This window comes from Trichosurus vulpecula, chromosome 7, assembly GCF_011100635.1.
Source record: "Trichosurus vulpecula isolate mTriVul1 chromosome 7, mTriVul1.pri, whole genome shotgun sequence".
Classification (NCBI taxonomy): Eukaryota; Metazoa; Chordata; class Mammalia; order Diprotodontia; family Phalangeridae; genus Trichosurus; species Trichosurus vulpecula.
Window position 1 is genome coordinate 553,511 of NC_050579.1, and position 21,191 is coordinate 574,701.

The following is a 21,191-nucleotide window of genomic DNA, read 5'->3' on the forward strand; positions in this document are numbered from 1 at the left end:
TCCAGAAGTTTGGGATCATTAAAGGAGTTTTGTAATTTCCTAGAGGCAATCAAGCCCATTCTCCTCCTCTTGTTTAATTCTGGACACCACTTGTTCAATGGTACGGTCTGTCTCAGAGAGGTATACTGATGGATAAGCTCTACAGGGTGTCTCCCCAGCCACAGATGGACACTGTTGGTCCACTTTGTTTTTATAATATTGATGGGTAGATCAAACTCTTGGGTGATTTAGACTTATCACTTCTAGGAGTCTCTGCAATGTTCTAGGGCCCTATGGAAGCAGTGATTTGCATAGAGCAGGTGCTTAATAAATGCTTATTGAATGAAGGAAGGAATCTTAAGGATCAGTGAGAACACTGCATGCATAAGGACAGGGTGAAGGGGATAGAAACCGATGAATCAGTGGACTGGAACAAGTGGCAAAAAGAGAAATACTCTATTTCCTCCTCTGAGCCTCAGTTTGCTCATGTCTAAGCGGGCACAGTAATATTTGCATTAGCTACTTCACAAAGCTATTGTAAACCTTCCAGTGGTTGAGAAATGGGGGTCAGGAACAATCTCCCTGCCCCGTCCCCCCATTGGATTAAGATATCAGGATTAGTAAAATTCAAGGAGCAAGAAGTGGGGCTGGCTTTGGGATCCCAGGCAGAATAGAGGCTTATTCATTCCAGTATTACTAATTCAGATTTTGTGATGACTTAGGCAGGAGCCAGTCTGGCCAACTTTTTCACCATCAGTGGAAAAGAGGGACGGGCTGAAGGAAAGAACAGCATAAACAAGATTTGTACCAGGGGAAGGCTGAACTTTTTACAAGAACCAGCTTTTCAGCCCTCATGTTGGAAGCACAGTGCGTCCATTTATTCTGTGGTGCCAAGGGTCAAATCATCTTCTCCAAAGCATAATAATCACATACAGATGAAAATCTGAAATCAGACCCTGAGACCTGCATCTAGAAGGGATTTCAGAGAGCAGCTTGTCTGTCACATCACATGATTATGGTTCATCTTCACTTACTCTTCGGTCCAGCCAAATTGGGTTCCCTGCACACAACACTCAATTTCCTACCTACACACCTTTGTCCAAGCTGTCCCCAATTCCTTAAATGTACTCCCTTCTGGAATGACCTATGTCTCATAGAATTGCTCATTCCCTTCAGATCTCAGTTCAAATGCCACGTCCTACATGAGTCCTTTCCTGGTTCCCCAGCTGCTAGTGTCTCTTCTACCCCCACCCCCAGCTTTGTATATCTTTCCTATTTATTTATCTGTGTACATGTTGCTTCCCTTGATAGAAGGTGAGGTCCTTGAAGGCAGGGATGGGGACATTTCCATCTTTGGATCCTGAGTGCTATGCCTAGCACCCACCACATTTTCAGCTGTTTTTCAGTCATGTCCAGTTCTTTGTGACCCTCTTTTCGGGTGTTCTTGGCAAAGATACTGCAGTGGTCTGCCATTTCCTGTTCCAGCTCATTTTACAAACGAGGAAAGTGAGGCAAACAGGATCACACAGGTAGTATCTGAGGTCAGATTTGAACTCATGAAGATGAGTCTTCCTGACTCCAGGCCTGGCGCTCTATCTACTGTGCTAACTAGCTGCCGCATCTACCACATAATAAACACTTAATAAATGCTTGTTAATTGATTGACTGAAGGGCGTTCTGCCCCTCCAAACGCCAGTCAGGATAATTGGTTATTAATTTAGATACAACGTAACTGCAACTGAATACAAGCTAGCCTTGGTCAGGCTGATGCTTTCACCGGTGGGGAGGGGTTCAAGGGCTTCCTAGTGAAGACACCCCCACCACCCCCAAACACTTCTCATCTCAAAGGATGGACTGGAGGCATGGAAAGCCTATTAAGTGATGGGTTCCAGCTCACACAGGGCTTTTGGATGCTTTCATTGTAATATTGTGTATAAATACACAGCCACCATGTCTTTGCTCTGGTCAGTTCCTAGGTATGGCTAGAATGCCTTCTCCCCTCCACCTCCCAAGATGGGGCTGTTCTGGTCTCATCCTCCCTCCAAAGCCCATTTCAGATTCCTCCTCCTGCCTGAAGCCTTCCTTAAAAACCTTCTAATCAATCTTTCAATACGTCACAAGCATTGATTAAGCACCTACTGTATGTCTGGCACAGTGCTAGATACAGAGTTACCAAGACAGGTAAGGAAACAGTTCCTGCCCTCCAGAAGCCTGCAATCTCTCCGGGGGGGGGGGGGAAGAGGGGGAAGGGTGTGTCCACTTAGGGACAGAGAGAGGAGCTGGACCTTTGATTTCATTGGGGCAATCAATGAACCTCCCTCTGTCTATGTAGACAGGCACCTAAACTATAATTTATAAGCCTGGCCAGTTGCCTGACATCTTGAGAGGTTGAATGACTTACCCAGGGTCACATAGCTCTGTTCAAACACGGTAAGGTTTACGAAAACATCGTGGGATAGTTAATGTAAGCATTGTTATGGTCATTCTGGATAGGAGCAAGCCGAGGCTCAGGGGGTGGTGCCACATTTCACTTTTAGCTCCCTCATTCATCACTTTCTAGACCCTTCCCTCCCAAGTATTCCATCTCCTTAGGTGGGACTCGAACCCAGGTCTTCAAGTGGCTATGGCTGGCTTTCCATCCACGACATCCAAGATGTCTTAACATGCTCAGCAGAAATCCCTATCACCTCTTGACTGAAGATGGGGGCCTCCAGGACTCTGGGATGCTCCATCAGTCTTGTTCTCAAGGACACCAGGTGCTCTGAAGTGGGAAACGGAGGCTGCTATCCACAGATCCATCATGGCGGCCCACAGAATGGGGCCTACTCTCCCTGCTTGGGCCAAAGGAATTGGATCCTCAGACATTTTTCTTCTCTAATCATTGCTAAGTTGTCCAGTAGAGGTGCCGATGCCCAAAGGGGCCAAGGCCTCTGTTTCAACAATCCAGTTATCAGCTTCTGTGGGGGTATAAGATCTACTCACAGCCAGCACCCAGAAAGCTGCCAACAGCACAGGTTCTTTTGATCTGCTTAACTAAGGAAAGCAAGATGAAGGGGTTGACAAGCTTACTTTAATCCAGCACACAGACAGCATTCACTTAATTCAGGGGAAAAAGCCAGCATCCTGAACTTTAGAACAAAATACAAACAAATTACAAACATTAACAGACAGACCCAATACAATTCATAGTTACCAACGTCTAGGTTCAGCCCAGGAGCTCAGAACAAGGGCTGGCCCTGAGTCACACGTGCCACCACTGCTGTGGGTAAGAGAGCTCCATAGAACAGACAGCCAACCCCTGGTTTTTATATCTTTTTCAGCGTCAGGGGTGAGTCACACATGCGACTCACCCATGTGACCTAGAATCGTCACAAAGAGGCGACTTAAACCCAGGTGTTCTAAAAGCCTCTGCTCTCCCAGACATGTAAACTAGGCCCTCCCTGGAGTTAGCCCCACTTTGGGCCCCACCTTAGTTGCCAATCCACACCCACTAAGGTTTTACACCTAATAGGGGTTTGGACCTGGGGCTTAGCACCTAGTAAGACTCAATCAAAGACACTGAATTAATCAAAGGAAACAAAAGGCCAAATTCTTCAAGGGCACTTGTTGACCTAAGTGCTAAGGAGCCCATCTGGATTACCAACACAGCCTCTCTGTGGCCAGTTGGGCATCTTAATCCTGCCTTGGGCACATCAAAGCCTGTACAAGCACAGCTCAGGCAAAAGTCCAGTCGATATGGCCTTGGGCTTAAAGGCATAGATACCCACGCCCACCTTTCACGGTATTAACATCTTATTGTTCCAGGGCAGACCAATACAGTCTGTTCTTTCCCACCAATACAAGCTATTATAACTGTCTGCACGAGGAAATCGCAAAGGCTTGAGAAGAAATCATGGAGTACTGGGAGCAGAGTCAAGAGACCTGGGTTCGAATCCAGACACTTATAAGCTAGGTAACCTCGACTGAGTACCAGCCCATCTTCTTCTGTATGAAGAGTTCATGACAGTTGGATGACCCCTTAAGGTCCCTTTTGGTTAGAAATTATTGTTCTGGAGTCAGAGGGCCAATGATGTAGGCTGTGACCTTGGGAAAATCAGGTGGTTAGATTCAATGGCCCCTGAGGTCCTTCCAGTTCTAAATCATTGATTCTCTGATCTTAGATCACCCCTGGAGGACTCAGTTCTTCATCTGTAAAATGAGGCTAACTGGAGATCAAGGGTTCTTCACTCTCTTTGTGTGACCCTTTTGGCAATCGGGGGACAGCCACGGACCCCCTTACAGAATAACATGAAGTAAGAGATGTGTGATTGCAGAGGAAACCAATCATTTTGAAATAATGATAACAATGGTGGGCATTTACAGAGCTCTCTAAGGTTTATAAAACACCATGTGCGTGTTACCTCATTTGATCCTAACGATAATCAAGGTAGGAGCTCTTTGACAGATAAGAAAACTGAGGCAAACGACAATTGAGTGATTCGTCCAAGGTCACACAACTAGCATCTGAGGCAGGATCTGAACTCAGGTCTTCCTGACTCCAAGTCCAGTGTTTACCCACTGAGCCCCTTAGTTGTAGTTATCAAAATTTTTTTTAAAAAACAAATTCTCATTTTAAAAATGAATGTTAAAAATTGCCTGGAAAAAATTGCATGGAAAAAATGCTATTTAAAAATAAAATAAAAGCCAAATTCTCATAGCCCATGAGAACTATTCACAGGCCTCAGGTTAAGAATCCCTGAATGAGATGAGGTCTCCACCAGCTCAAGACCTATGACTGATGCAAACAAAACAATGTTTGTGAAGAAATCCCAATTCTGGTCCATTCGTTTAATTTAGTTTGTCTAAGTTTAGAACCGGAAGGCACCTTAGAGGCTGCCTGGTCCCACCCTCTCATTTAACAGACGAGGAAACTGAGGTCCAGAGTTCCTTTATATCCCAGCCAGAAGGAGAACGTGGACCACATCACCCAGACTCCAAGCTATGAAGCGGCTTCTTGCCGTGCTAAACCAGGCCATATCATGGTAAAATACCGGCAAGGCCTTTGTGACTAAGAAAAAGCGTCAGACTAGTGGAAACAGAAGGTTTCTTGCTTTCGTTGTTGCCAAGGTTTGTACTTGACTCCATAAAGTGCAGGTTTTTAACAAGCTCACTACCCTGGAAACTTTTAAAATATAAGAAAAACAGCCCTTTCCCAAGGCCAGGCCTTTGCTCATGCCAACCCTTCTGCTGAGAATGGGCTCCTCCCATCACCTTTTCAGAGCCCAAACAATTATAAAGGGGCTACCGCAGGCCAGGGCAGGACAGTAAGGCCGAGGGCTTTGAATTACCCGTGATCACACAGCTAATAAGTGGTAGGCCCAAGATTTGAACTCAGGACTTTTGCCTCCAAATCAGGTCCTCCTTCAACTGTACGGACAAGGCTGATTATAACCAGATCCCCTCCCCCTGAGAACCAGGCACTGGTAACAGTCACTCAGTGATGCCAAGCCATCATTTAAATGACCATTTTCTGAACCACATCCTCTGAGAGGAAGTCTGGGGTTCTGGGTGAAGACCACAACAAGCCTGGGGTACAGACAGGGCTGTGGCCCTAAAATAATCAATATAAAATCATGTCTGGATAAAAGACAATACAGAAGACTAGTTTTTCATAAAGAAAATGAAGCTGTTCTCATTTTTATTCTGAATTCTCCCTCTACCCAGAGCCAATATTGCATTTCATGCCCCTCTTTGGAGTAAAGAGAGCCTGGGTTCAAATCCCAGCCTTTCCACTTAGTGCCTGTGTGAACTTGGACAAGTCATCTTAACCCTTCTAGGACTCAGTTGCCTAATGTGTAAAATTAGAGGATTGGTCTCCTGGCCTCCAAGACCCCTCCCCAGCTTTAAGTCTGTGGTCAGGGGCCCACAGGCCTCGAGCTGGGGCAGGGGGACTTAGAGGCTCTTGAGGCCAGTCCCCTCATCTGAGGCCCAGAAGGGTTAAGGGGACTTGCCCGTGGTCACCAAGTCACAGATTTAGAGGTGAAAAGATCCTCAGAGGTCAGCTGGTCCAACCCTTTGCCTTCTACCTGAAGCCCAGAGATGAATGGCCCGTCCAGGATCACCCAGGCAGGAAGCGTCTGATTTCTCCCAGGCTCATCGACCTAAAACTGAAGAGTCCTCTGAGTTCATCACAAGACCTAGACCGGAGGGTCATGGATTTGAGATCTGGGAGGCCTCCAGAGGCCTTCTAGTCCCATTTTATAGAAGGAGAAGCTGAGGCTGATGGGGACCTCAGAGATATAACAATGTTGCTTGCAGCTGTTGTGGAGGTGTAAGACCAACACCACCAGCACACAGGAAGGCTGCTAGCAACAGATTCTTTGATCTGCTTTTCTAAGGGGCTTACAATCTCACTTTAATTAAGCGTACATATATCATTCTTTTAGTTCAGGGGGAAAAGTCAGCACCCTAAACTTCAGAGAAAATACAAACAGAAATTAGAGGCAGAAATTACATAAACAGAGCAAATAACGCAGATCATCAGACAGGGCTTCTAGCTGTCTGCCGAAAGTAATAGATACGTAGTTACCAGGGAGAGAAGTACCAACATCTGGGTTTTCAAAGGGGTGGGGGGAGGGGCCTCCTTAATGGCTACCCAGAGTCTCCACACGAACATTCTTCTAATGAGTGAGCCACCGAAGCTAAAGGCTAAGCTCCAAGTACATATATACTTCTTCAGGGTCACAGGGCGTCACAACCATGTGACTCAAACTCATGTGACTTAGGCTTTCTTGTGACTTAAGCAGGTCATCAAAGACTCTTGATTCAAACAAAGGCACTTGACTGCCCCAGTGCTGAGAAACACTCCAAACAAAAAACAGCAAAAAGTCCCACTTTGCTTGTCCTTACATTTGGTCCAACCTCTTCCAATTTACCGAGGAGGCAAATGAGAAATGACTTGCCTAGGGTCACGTAGGTACTTGTGCCTGATTCAGTCAGTCAACAAACACTGATTAAGTGCCTACTGTGTGCCAGGCATTGTGCTAAGCCCTGGGAATACAAAAAAGGCTCTGGAGAAACTCACAATCTAACAATCAGAGGCCACAAGGCTATACCATGTGCCTTAGTATTATCATGGTTGTTATGATTGCTTTCTCATATTTTTAATTGAGTTCAGAAAGAAATAGATACAGGACAAGCACTTATCTTGTTGTTCATCTATGTTCACACATACACACATGTATCCATGCATGTGTGTGCATTTATGCATACATACATGTGCATCTATGTGTGTGCACACACATGATGGTCAGTGGGTTATTGCGCTGGTTGGTAAAATTACTGCCTTTTGCTCATTGAATTAAAAGGGCTGGGATTTGGCTCGTCCAGACTCACCGTGAGCATCTCTGGGAACTGCTCCATCCACCACTGCAGCTTGGCCATGGGGCCCTGAGGAAGTGATTTGCCCAGGGTCAAACAGCCAGTGTGGGTCAGAGGCAGGGCTCGAATCCATGCCCTGTCTCCACTAGCTCCTGATTTTGCTCATGGATTAATCTCCTCAGTCTCACTCTGAGTTGAAAGCATGTCTGGCATCCTGAGATTACTCCAAGAACCAAGGACCCTCCATCACTTCCATACGGAGGGAGGGCCTCAGCGCAGACTGCTAGAAGGCCTATAAAGCTCCCACTAATCACCTGATTGGGCCGGCACCAGCTCTCGTACAAGGACTCACTCCCTATCTGTGTCCCAAAGAGAGACGTCTGTGCTGAAGTAGAGACCAGGGCAGGTCTCCTGGTCCCTCTCCCATCAGCCACTTGCTAATGCAGAAAACAGTCCAATTTATGCGCTGCCCCAGAGGCCGTCTGCTCTCACACCTCTCCTCTCCAGAATTATTTGCCATCTTAAAGAAAAATAACACCACCACAAAGAAAAGCTGATTTCACAAAAGGGGCTTATTTCAGTTTCTGCCCTGCAGCCATAAGGGTCTGTCTGTCTATTTGATGAGTCTCTCTTCTAAAGGAGATAGTTCTCCTAGGGATGAAATGTGAGTGTGGAGCCGGAAGGAACTCTAGAAGCTATCTATTCCCCTCCTCCACCCAAGCTCATTTACAGATTAGGAAACTGAGCCAGGGAGCTGGGTACTGAAAAACCCCCAGGTACAGGTGAAAGCAGCCGTTCCCAAAGTGGCCTGGGGCCCCAGGGGCTCCCAAGACCGTTTCAGGGGGTCTGTGAAGTCAAAATGATTTTTATAAAGATACTGAGCCAAATACTTGACTAAGTAAATTTCGATGGGTCTAACCCACATACGAGCTCTTTGGGGGCGGGGGTCCTCAGTAACCGTACGAGGTGAGGGAATCTTGAGACCAAAAAGTCCGAGGATTACATCTTCAGACCAAGAATGTGTTGAGTCCGACAGGACATTTGAGTGTCAAGGTTCTTGAGAAGCACGTGGCTGAGAAACAAGAACCAGCATGGTTGGGATGAAAAGAATCTTCTGAAGACCAATTCGATTCATTCTCTCGTCTCTTTCTCTGCCCTCCCTTTCCTCCCTGCTCCAAAGCATTTAGGAGTCCCATCAATATGTTTCAGGCAGCCAGGTAGTGCCTGGAGTCAGGAGGACCTGAGTTCAAATCAAGCCTCAGACATTTACTAGCTGTGTGACCTGGGCAAGTCACTTTATCCTTTGTGCCTCAGTTTCCTCATCTGTAAAATGAGCTGGAGAAGGAAATGGCAAACCCCTGGTATCTTGGCCAAGAAAACCTCAAATGGGGTCACGGAGAATCAGACATGATTGAATGACGACAACAACAAAAAATAGATTTCAAGTTCATAAAGGGACTAGGGCTGATCTATCGCTAGGGTCTCTCTGGGGAGGTGGTATGGTAGGGCAGGAAAGCAATGGACTTGGAGTCAGCTCCACTTCTGCTACTTCTTGCCCGCGTGACCTGAAGCAAGCCACTTGAAGGTCAGCCTCGGACCTGCAGAACCTCCGAGGTCCTGTGAGCTGGCCACCAGTCGAGGAGCGCTCACTCACCTCCTGCCACTGTGAGCCCCGCTGACCTGGAGAGTCCGGCTCCTACAGGCTAGGGGATGGTGGGCTGATATTGGGAGGGAGCTGGCAGGGGATGTTTGGTGCTGGGTTTTTAAGTCAGACTTTGCTTCCCCAAATTTAAAACATATATTCAAAGCCCTAATGTCCTGGGGAAAGCAAATATATCACGAGTCTATGCTAGAAGAAACCTGAAATTTATAATAACTGTTCCAATTATAACAATATAACAATAGCTAGCATTTCTATAGTGCCTACTGTGTGTCAGGCACTGTGCTAAGTGCGTTACAAATACGATTGCATTTAATCCACTGCTATCTACGTTGCACACGTTTCTGTTTATTTATATGGATACATGCTGTTCCTCCAGTGAGGGCAGTAAGCTGCTTGAGGGCAGGCATTGTTTCAGCGGGCTCTGTAACCCCACGGCCTGATTCATAAATGCAGGTTGATTGACCACAATGGTGTACGTTTAAGGTAATCATAAAAACACACTATGGATTCACAAAAATTGTCTGAAAGTCGTCTCCAAGTTCAGATGAAGGCAGAAAATGGGGAACTGTGCTATTGGGAAAACCATATTCTTTCCCATTAAATTCTCATATAAGAGCAGACGCGTGGTAGAGGAAAACTCTTCTGGGAATCGCCAAAGATCCCCCCAGCTTATATTTCTCTCACTTTATGTCTCTCTCTGGTCATATATGCCCATAAAACATTGGAGCTTTAAGGGACTTTGGAGAGCAGTGTCCCTGCCAATCTCTTTCCAAGAATTCTGTGGCCCCAGGAAGGGCCCCAACCCTTTTAGAGATGGGGGAACCGAGGTCCAAAGAGGGATCCCCGACCCAGAGCGCCAAGGGCCATCGGTGCAAACTGCTCTCCACCTCGAGAAGGGAAGGCACTTGACCAAGGTGCCCTAGAGGTCCAAGGTGGAATTGGAACCCAGGGCGCCTGTGTCTAGAGACAGACAGCCTCTGGCCACCGTCACTCAGCCCACCCGAAAGCCTCGGGGAGCCAGACCAGCACTCCAGAATACAAACACCAGACTTAATATGGAGACATTTAATGCTGCCTATAAACCGGAACATCATAAACCATGCAAACCACACTTGGCATCGGGCGGCGTGAAACACAGTTTGGGAGGGCTGAGCCCCCGCCTTTCGGAAGAGACAGTCCCACCTCTGCTCTCCAAACTACCTTGAAAACAAAATAACTCATCTTTGAGAGGAGAAGCAGGAGGAGTCAGATCTCGCCTGGAGACCCCGCTCTGGCTCGTAAAAGCTGTGTGACTCCGGTTGCTGCGTGTCTGGGATCCTCAGCTTCCCCATCTGTAAAGTGGGGACAATATTTGTACCATCTACCTCGCAGGGTTCTTGTCGATATTGTCACATTAACAATAATCATAATTATAATCGTTCTCATTTCCATGGCACTTTAAGGTTTGCAAATATGAATAACTGATCCTCACAATAGCCTGGGGGGAGGGGGCCAATATTGTCTCCATTTTTACAGGTGAGGAATCTGAGGTTAAATGACTTGTTCAGAGTCATGCAAAATAAGTATCTAGGGAGGAATCTGAACTCAGAGCTTCGTCCCTGCACCATTCAGTGGCCAACTGTGCCTTGGCAGAGAGTGGTGAGAGGCGAGGAACGAAGGCTGCTTTCTCAGACACAGCCAGTGTGTTACCTGTGCCTGTTTGTAACTTCTGTTAGGGATTGGGGTGGGGGTGGGGCCGCCAGTGGGGAATATGGGGGGAGGTGTTAAAGACAAAAAAAGGATCATTAATAAAACATTTTTCTCAAAAAACCTCTAACCTGCTTTAAATATCTTCCTGTAAGCTCAATCTCTCTCTCTCTCTCTCTCTCTCTCTCTCTCTCTCTCTCTCTCTCTCTCTCTCATCCATCCATCCAAAGCCCCACCCTTAAAAAGAATGATCTATATTTATCTCCCTGGTGTTCTTGAAATGCAAGCAGCTAAAAGGAGGACACGGTGTCTCGCAGCTGTTTGTAGCCTGTGCAGGGGAAGGCAGCCATTTGCAGGAGGAGGATGTGAGGGGTCCAGGGGTCCCTGATCTGGACCTCAGGGGCCATCTTTTTACATTTTACAGAGGGGAAACTGAGGCCAGGAAGGTGGTGCGTTACCGGCCCCAGGTTACGTGGGTCATAACTGGGCTCAAATTCACTGAATCGCCTTTCTAGAGTACCCACAAATTTCCAAAGATTTCACCTTTTTTTTATTTTTAGAAAAAGCAAACTTTGGTTTCCTGGCAAACAATACAGGTCATTTCAGAAGCCAAAAAGTCTCCAACGGCCATTCCCTGGCTTGTCCCCTGAGGGTCTGTTGTCATTTATCAGCGGGTGGTAGTAGGGCCCTGGCAAGGCCCCACAATCTGGAGCTGGAAGGTGCTTAGAGATCACCTGCTCCAGCCTCCTCCAAAGGTCAGCGGCAGGGAGAGGCACAAGGCACATGGGGAAGGGCATGGGATGGTGGGGGAGGCAGGCTCCCAGTTTCTTCCTGCCCCTCTCAGGCTCCTCCAGAATCACAGGAGGTGAAGGGCCTGTGAGCCCAACCCCCTCATGTTAGAGATGAGGAAACTGAGGCCCAGACAAGTGAAGAAGCTTAGGAGCGCAGGACTTTAGACCTGGGGTCCGAAGCCACCTAACCATCTCAGGAAACTGAGACTCAGAGCCTTAACTGACTTGCCTGAAGTCACAACAAATGTATTAAACACTAGAGGCAGGATTTGAATTCAGGTCCTGCAACTCAAGAGCCTGTGCTCTTTCTGGTGGGTCAGAGATCTAGGAATATCCGCCTACTCTGACAGCTCCATTTTACAGATGGGAAAATTATGGCCCAGACGAGCAAAGTGACTTGTCACAGTCAAACAGGTGCAGAGGAGAGGTTTGAACCCAGAGCCTCTGACTCCAAACCCAGGGTTGGGCACCTCTGGGGAGATTTCCCAAAAGGCCTGAGAGAGGGCATGTGCCTATAGTGTGAGTATTTGTGTGTATAGGTCTGGCTGAGCATGCCTATGTCTATCTGTGTCTCTTTCTGTGTGAGTGTCTGTGTTTGTGTGTCTCTCTGTGTGAGTGTGTGTCTGTGTGTCTGTGCCTGACTGTGTCTGTGTGAGTGTGTCTCTGTCTATCTGTGAGTGTTTCTGTGTGAACGTGTGCGTGTCCATGTCTATCTGTGTACGTCTTTGTATCTGTGTGAATGTATGTCTATGTGAATGTCTGTGTGTACATGTATCTGTGTCTGAATGTGTCTGGGTAAGTGTGTCTGTGTCTCTGTAAATGTGTGTTTGTGTGAATGTCTGTGTTTGTGTGTCTATCTATGTGAGTGTGTGCCTGTGTGTCTGTATGTGTATCTGTGTCTGTGTGCAAGTGTTAAAGGATGAAGAGCAGAGTGGAGTGGGGCCATCCATGTATGTGTCTGCTGGAGGTGAGGACGCCCACTCAGAACAATCCAGGGGCTCCTCTGATCTCTACTAGCCTCTGACCAGAGACCTTGTCCACCCCTGAAGCAGAGTGGGGTCACTTGCACCCCAAGGCCTGCGGTGATATCCCTGGCTGCCCAATCTTGGGGATTGTGGGTTAGCTCGGATCACTCAAACATTTGCTTTAAACCATCTGAGATCCCATCAGCTGGGAAGTCCCTGCAGCCACAGCCAAGCCTGCCCATGGCTGAAGCACTTCCCTCTCCACCCTCCTGGGAGCTCACAGGGCAGGCGGGCAGGTGTAGGTGCAGGGAGGGATTCCTGGCTTCTAGGTGCCTTTCTCAAGGTCTGGCTCCATTTCAAAGACACCAGGGGAGACAAGAGCTGTCCATCAGCAATTCCTCCCTACTGTCCTTGCCCAGCCCAAACTTGGACCAACGTGGGCTCCCAATGGCCTCCCAATTCTGCTTCAGCTAAAACCAGCTCTGGGGAAGATGCCTCTGAGTTTGGGACCTTCTGACACCTCCTCACTCCCTTCTTGTGATGGGCTGTAAGGGGGGAGGCTCTGGGGTACCCCCTCCCCTGGAGCACCCCCTTCCTGCTTCACCTTGGGGAGAAGCTCTGGGGCACCCCATCCCTGCTTCACCTTGGTCAGTGCACAGGACCTTTATGAAGGATGGTGGAAGCAGCTAAAAGTGAGGAAACTCTCTGCCAATGAAGATTCACGATTTATAGTCTGAAAGAGTTGCCTGGGACACTTGAGGTTAAAAGACTTGTTTAGGGTCACCCAGACAGTAAGTAAAGCTGGACTCGAACCCAGATCCTCCTGACTCTGAGGCCAGCATGCTCCCTAGCTCTTAAGGTCATTCATGGAGCCAAGTCTGGGTCCAACCCTCCTCATTTTACAGACGGAGAAGCTGAGGCCCAGAGAGGCAAAGTTACTTCCCCAAAGTCACACAGCTGGGAAGGCAGGAAGCCACATCATGACCATCGTCACAGCTGACATTTCTACAGTGCCTCCTGGGTGCAGGCACCGTGCTGAGCACTCGACAATTACTGCGTCATCTAAACCTCACAACTAGAGTGGTGAGTTCAGATCCAACCTGTGTACGACCCTAGACAAATCACCCAATCTCTCTGGACCTCAGTTTGCCCACTTATAAAATGGGGTGGTGATGATCCAGTGAGTTAGCCATGAAGCGTTGCTGTTCAGTTGTTTGGATCAGTGGTGGCTGACCCTTCATGACCCCATTTGGAGTTTTCTTGGGAAAGATCCTGGAGTGGTTTGCCATTTTCTTCTCCAGCTTATTTGACAGATGAGGAAACTGAGGCAAACAAGGTTAAGTGACTTGCCCAGGGTTACGTAGCTAGTCAGTGTCTAAGGCTGCACTTGAACTCAGGTCTTCCTAGTTCAATCCACTGTGCCACCTAGTTGCCTGTTACATAAATACTACTTATTATTACCTTGGAGATTTTCTAGTCCAAATCACTCATTGTACAGATATGGAAACTGAGGCCCAGAGAGAAGGAAAATGACTTCTAAGTCACATGGCTTCAATAGCCAAGCCAGGATTCGAATCCCAGACTCCCAATCCTGCTTCAGCTAAAACCAACTCTGGGGAAGATGCTTGGGACCTTCTGTCAATTCCTCACTTCCTCCAGGCTCCAGTGTCCCCTCCCTGCCTGCCTCCTCCTCCAGGTGGACTAGGAGTAGAAGACTGGACTCAACGCTGCTTCCCATCATCTCTGCCCTTTCTCCCGCAGGCCAAGGGCATTCAACGCTCACAAGGCTCAGGAAAAGACCAACAGTTCCAGGTGGGAACAGGCAGCTCTAGTAGGGAAAGGAAAGTTAATTAGCATTCTCACCTGCAAAATGGGTGAGCAGCCACCGATTCCGAACGATAAGAAGGTTCTTATGTAAGCCCGAAGGGAACATCGCTTGGAGGCATAGCCTGAGTCACTCAAAGCTCTTCCTTTTAAAAATGGTTCACACCAGCTTGCTGCTTTTGATTACTGAAGGCATAATGTGGCCATTTGGGGCCTTAGGGACTCGAGAATATAGTCATTTTCTGACTTCATTTAAATAAAATGAGAACTTTGGAAATATCTATGATACGAAGATATTTTCCTCCGGCGTTCCAGTTTTTGTTGCTTTGTTATTTTTCAAGCTCCAGGTCTCAGAAAGACCTTGGGGGTCATCTCATCCAACTCCCTCATTTTACAGATGAGGAAACCGAGGCACAGAGGAATTACATGACTTGCCCGAGGCCACACAGGGAGTAAACACCAGAGCTGGGATTCAAACCCAGGTCTGGGAACTTTATAACCAGAACTCTTCCCCTGGGATAGGCTGTCTCCGTGGACTCTGTTCTGACCCACTCATTTGGCTGCTCATTAGACCGCCCAGGTCTACTGTGGGTGTTCTGGGGGTGGAGGGCAGTTCCAATGGGTTATTCGTTCACCTGAATAGTTAATAAAACATAACGGGTCCACTGGAGGGTGAGCTCCCCCGGAGCAGGGACTGTGCTTAGTGCCTGGCACATAGTAGGTACTTATTAAAGGCTAGCTGACTGATTGACATTTATGTCAAGTCATGAGGGCAGGAACTTTAAGCAGTTCTACCTGGAATGTCATAAAAAACGTGCAAGTGAGGAGGAGGAGGGATGGGAAGCATCGCAGTCCCCACCCGATCTTGCCCAGCAGGTTTTCTGCAGTCATCAGACCTCCTGACCACTTTCCCAGGCTCACAGACCGAGAGCCAGGAGGGATTTCAGAGACCATCTAGACCAGCCCTTTCCTTTTACAAATGAGGAAACTGAGACCCAGGGAAGTGAGGTGACGGTCCCAAAACCCCATAGATAGTGTCCGAGGCAAGATTTGAACCCAGTTCCTCTGACTCCAGCGCCAAGCCTCTTTCCACTGTGCTGGCTACCTCCTCCTCCATGTCACAGCCATGACAGTGGCAGGTGCTGCTTCCATAGTCAAACCCACTTCCACTGCAGAGCCTCTAGAGTCTGGCAGTGCCACTGACCTGGCAGCAGTCAGGCTTCTCTGGCTCTCAATGACACACACCCTCCTCTCCTCCAGCTCCAACTTTCCATCCCCATCAACTTGCCTTTCTTCCAGCTTCTGCTCCCTTCCCCTCCCTGTGGTCCCTCCCAAATGTCAGGCTTCTCCCAGCCCTTCCTTGGCAGTGACCCTGGTCCTGCCCAGCCACATTGGGCCCTTCCTGGCCCCACACCCCAACCTCCTGGCACCTCTGGGGGCTGGCCTGGCCAGCACCAAAATGGGCTCAGAGCTGGGCAGCCAGGAAAGTCTTTGAACACTTAGTTACAGTTGCTAGGTAGGAAGGAACTTTGAGCCAGACTGTGGCAGACACAGCATGCCAAGGAGGAATTATATACTTCAAGATGAAAGCACACACACACATATCCACGCCATAGCCTTGTATACCAAACAGTGTGGGACTATTCCAGAATTGCAGAATTTGGGAGTTAGGGAGTACTTCAGAGACCATTATATGAAGACAGACATACCTACTATGCCGTCCTCAGTACGTGGCCATCCCACCCCAGTTTGGAGGACTCCAGGGAAGGGTAGATCACTACATCCCTAGGCAGCCCTTTCAGCACTAAGTTTGTCCTGAAATCCAGCAGACTTTTCTCATCCACAATCCTGTGCCTCACTGAAGCAATGCAGCAAGGTGGTAGCACACCACGAATCAGCACCCTGGCAGCCCCAGGCCAAGCTTATCTTCCCCAAATTCTTAAGTCCTACCTGCCTCTCCCAGAACTGCAAATGCCTGCCCAGCAGCAAAGCCTCCGAGAACCCTCCACACCCCATTACCTATTTGTTCGATGAAAATCTTCCATGAATCGGCAGGAATGGGGTGGATCATTTTCAGGGCCTCTGTGAGAGTGGTTGGGCTGTCTGTGGCCAGAGCTGGGTACTCCTCTGGGGTAGCCACGGTTCCAGGGGTAGATGAAGATTCGCTGAGAGAGAGAGAGAGAGAGAGAGAGAGAGAGAGAGAGAGAGAGAGAGAGAGAGAGATATTCACTTTTAAGCAGAGACCTTTCCTTAAATAGGGGGTAAATGGGCACAGTAGCAAATGGGGCAGTACCCCGTGGCGCCCGGTGTAGGAGCCATGCTCATCAGGCAGCACAGAATGTTACTGACTTTTATGTCTGGCCCCCTCCTCTCTCTTCCCCTGGGCCAGGGACTCAGAATATTGTGCTAGGAAAGGAATATTTACTAGGGCTGTATACGGTGATTCATCCATCCATCCCCCCATGGCCGAAGCCCAAACCTTCATGTTTTCATTACTTGCAAACAAGCTTTGGAAACTTGGCCCCTCCCTTTGTGGGGGCCCCTTTGAGAGAGGATTTAGCACTCTGGATTTGAGCCACTCTCCCCACCTCGGCAGCACGTGTGTGAAGGCAAATGGAAAGGGAGTCCCATTCACCTGCTGCCCCCTCCACCCCCAATCCCCAACCCCTCAACCCTGGCTGGCATAATCTCATTCTGGGATAACGAAGTGGGCCCGGAAAGACGGAGCAAGAGGGGAACAGGAGAAAGAAAGAAGACAGCTGGTTGAGGCAGGGAAGGAAGAAGGCTGGGGTGGAGGGTCTGCTGGGGAGAGCAGGGCGGAAGGGCTGGGTGGGGGCTGTGGTTGCTTCGGGGGTGAACGGTTGGGGAGGAGAATGCATTCAGGTTGGATTGGCAGGGAGGCGAGATCACACCGACCTGCTCCTGTCCCGTGCTGCCCTCCGCCTCCACTTCCCACGGCCGAGGGAGAGACAGAGCAAGTCACTTCTCCCCGGGAGCAGGGTGGAGGTACGGAGTATCCCGGGGCGGGGGTGGAGGGCGGGAGGTAGGTGGGGAGGGGGACCAGAGCTGCCACAGCTCGGCTTGGCTCCCAGGCCCCGAGCCGTAGACGGGGGCAGGGGTCCTCTGACCTTGCGCAGTTTCCTGGGCCAGGGGCCCTACCTGGAAAGTAGGAGGTGGGAAGGGCTGGAGCCCGACCCAGGCTGAAGCGCAGGAACGCAGCATGCCTTCAGGAAGACTCGGGGCTGCTGGGGGCGGGAGGAGCACCGGGAAAGAGGAGGGAGGGCAGCCGGAAGGAGAGGGGGCAAAGAAATGAGGGAGGGGGCGACAGGAGAGAGGAGGGTAGAGGGGTTCGAGGAGGAGAGGGGTGCGGGGGCTCAAGGAGAGGAGAAGGGCAGAGGGCCACGGGAGCGCATGGAGGGGAGAGCGACTGGAGGCTGGAGCCAGGGAAGAGGGGCGCAAGGAGAATGAGCCCCCAAAGCGGTGGGGAGCAGCCTGCGCTCTCGGAGGCGGCCCGAGGGGGCGGCGCGCGGGGTCTGGCGGGCGTATGCAGCAGCACCCAGAGCGGGCAGGTGGGCAGAGGAGGAGAGGCCAGTGCGGACCAGGGGCCCCCTCACCTGCTGGCCAGGTGCCCGGTCGCCGAGTCCCGGGGGTCGCTCTCCGAGGAGGAGCCCTCATGGTCCACGGCGCAGGCAGCACTGAAGGCGGCAGCCAGCAGCTCCATGAGGGTCCCGGGCCGGCAGGCGCTGGGAGCTAGGGAGGGAGGTAGGGCGGGTGCTGCACACTGGCAGGCTCCAGGAGGGCTGTGCGGGGCGCGGGCTGGACCCCGAGCTGCCGCTGCTGCCGCCGCTGCTGCTACCCCTGCTCCGCTAAGCTGCTGCTGCTGCTGCGGCGGCGGCGGCTGCTGCTGCTGCTGCCTGGAAGGCTCCTGAGGGTTGCCACGGTAACAGGAGAGGCGGGAGGCGGGAGGCGGGAGGCGGCGGTCACAGCGGCTGCGACGCGGCACCCACAGCAGCAGCAGGAGCGCCCCGAGAGGAGGCAGCGCCGCGTAGCGCAGGGCTGGGCCGGGCAGCGCAGGGCAGGGCAGGGCGGGGCAGGGCGGGACTGGGCTGGGCAGCTCAAAGCAGGGCAAAGCAAGACTGGGCAGCTCGGGGCAGAGATGGGCAAAGCGGAGCTGCACAGACGGGGCTAGGCAGGGGTGGGCAGCGCAAGGCTGGAGAGACGGGGCAGGGCAGAACTGGGCAGGGACTGACTCCCAAACTGGAAGGCCTGGTGAGCCCTAGTGCTGTAAGGGAACACTGAACCACCTGCACAAATGCTGGGTTGGCTTTGGCAGGTGACGCTTGGTACCGTCTCCCCCTTAGCTGTGTGACCTTGGGCAAGTCTCTTCCGTTCCTGGGTCTGTGGCTGAGCTGGGTGAGCTCTAAGGGCCCTTTCAGCCCTAAATCTAGATGGTGCCTCAAGTTTGATGACTAGGATTTGAATCTTGGCTTTGCCACTTCCTGCTTGCGTGACCTCGGACAGGTCACTTCCCTGGCCCTCAGTTTGCTTATCTGTAAAATAAGGGGTTTAGTTTACCTGGCCTCCAAGGGCCCTTTAGGCTCTGATTTCATTTGGTTTTGAAGCACTTTCCTCACAACAGCCCTTACTTTACAGAGAGGGTACCAGCTTAGCCAAGGTCACCCAGCCACTGATCGTCTGCGGGGAGATCCCACTTGGGGTTTCTTTTGACTCTGAGATCAGCAGACTTTTCACTAGATACGTTATCAATTCAGGACTCAGAGTCTTCTAGTCCAACACCTTCATTTAACCAGGAAGCTGAAGCTCGAGGGAAGCGGCTTTCCCAGCCCGTTCCTGACATTAGCGCAAGGATTCTGCTCCCATTCTTCCTCCAAGGTCAGCATCCCTGGTTGCCCCTCCTTCCTGACATCTCAGGATCCCTGGCCTCCTTCAAGACTCAGCTGCCACCTTCTGCAAGGTACCTCTCCTGGCTGGGCACATTGTAGGTGCAGACTACATGCTTTTTGATTGACAGCTTTGCAGCTGGAAGACCTCCAAAGTTATCCAGTCTGACGCCTCACTTTAGAAGAAGAAATTGACCTCTAGAGAGGGGAAGAGGCCCACCCACAGCTAGTGGGTTACAGAATCAGAATTGGTAGCCAGATTCTCAGGCTCTTAAACCACTCTGTCCACTGGGCCACTGACTTAGAAGATGCCTACTCCTTTCACACTGTTTTCAGCTTCACCTCCTTCGACAGGAGGTGGCCAGGAAGTGGGAGGAGGAGGGCTGGGGCTGGCTGATTGTATGAGGGAAAGGGGATCAGATTCCAAAATGCACCAGGGTGAAGAGTTTCCTTCAGGTCCCTCCTCTTCTCTAGGAAGAAAAGGGAAATTTGCCCGATTTTTCCTTGAGAGAGGTAGAGAGAGAAAGAGGAGGGTGGTTTAAACCAGAACCATATCACCAACCCGAGAATCTTGGACAACTCCCCCTCCTCACTGAGCCTGCACCTCTAAGAGGGGGGAGTTACTTTATCACTCCATTCTGGAAAGGACCAGGAAGAGAGGAATCCTGGCTTCTGTGCGGTTGGTGGACGAATCTGCAAATCAGTCAACAAACGTGGGTCCTGCCCTTGCCTCCTGCTCGCACACACACTACCTGGGCCACTTAGGGCAAGTCACTCCTTCAGCCTGAGATCCCCCTAGGTTAGACCTGATGGCTCCTGAATCTCCTCTCTGTTCTAAATCCAGAGTGCCCAAGGGCCTCTCTCAGGGAACACTCTGCTAGGTTGCTGAGGGAGACCCACATCCACCCCTGGGATTGAGAGATAGAATGGACTTTGAGAGACCCTCTGGTCCAAACCCCTCATCTTTACATGAAGAGGTCATTGAAGCCCAGTGAAGTGAAATCCATACCCACAGTCGCACAGCAAATTGGTGTCAGAGCCTGGATTCCAATTTGGGTCTTCTGATTCCCAAATCCATAACTCTACCCTCCACACTCTCAGAAGGACTGACGTCCTGGCCAGCTTTCATCCAGAGAAGAAAGATAGCCCTTTTTCTTAGCAGGCCTCCATTGTTAAATTTGTTAAGTTAAAAGGAAATGGTGGGGGTGGAGCTGGGCCCTGGGCTCACAGCTACTCCCTGCTAAAAGGGGCACAGGATAATGGAGAAGCTGGGCCAGGATAATGCTCAGTGCCCACCACCTTTGGGCCTAAGAAAAGGAGGGGTTCTCCAGCAGCATCTCCCTTGGAGGGGTGCCCATTCTTCAGGCCCCCTAAGGAAGGGGGGGTGCTGAGGTTTATTGAAGGAACTATGGAGGAGGAGAGGGAGGAGACACTGGTTTCTCCAGCAGTCTTCTGTTATCTACTGGTAAGGAAGGGAAGAAGTAGGAGAGGGAGAAAATGGCTGATTAAATTTGGCAAAGAGAGTAATATGATATTCCAGAGGAGGGAGAGAGAGAGAAAGAGAGAGAGAGAGAGAGAGAGAGGGAGAGAGAGAGAGAGGATGTTGAAGGGGGAAGGGAAGTGGTCTGTGATCCTAGGGGAGCATCTGGAAGGAAGTGCACAGCTGGTCCAAGGAACAGACATGCCTCTGGATAGATCAACGGGTCCCAGGACAGAGGGTCTGAAGCTCAGAGGGACCATCTTGTTCAACCCCCTCATTTTACAGAGGAGAAGATTTTGGCCAGGAGAGAGTCTCAGGTCCTGGACTTAGAGTGGGCAGGGGCCTCTGAGGCCCCCTCTTCCAACCTTTTCCTTTTAGAAATGAGAAAATGAAGGTTCGGGAAGCTTGTAACGGCCCAATATTGTCACACAGGCAGTCACTAGTAGAGGTGTGCTTTGGACTCAGATCCTCACACTCCAGAGCTGGGTATCACAATAACACAACACAATTCAAAAAGCATTTGTTAAGCCTATTCTGTGGGTC

General features: G+C 50.2%; 1 protein-coding gene across 1 annotated transcript in view; it reads right to left on the bottom strand.

Moving 5' to 3' along the window:
* Positions 1-18,198, bottom strand: part of NGEF (neuronal guanine nucleotide exchange factor) — a 79,226-nt gene extending 61,028 nt beyond the window's left edge. Inside the window, exons 1-2 of the mRNA XM_036769332.1 lie at positions 17,882-18,198; positions 16,287-16,432 (exon numbers count right to left, since the gene is read on the bottom strand). Coding sequence (XP_036625227.1) covers positions 16,287-16,432; positions 17,882-17,988 — 253 coding nt within the window. The 5' untranslated portion in view covers positions 17,989-18,198. The remainder of the gene's footprint in view (positions 1-16,286; positions 16,433-17,881) is intronic.
* Positions 18,199-21,191: the final 2,993 nt, after the last annotated feature.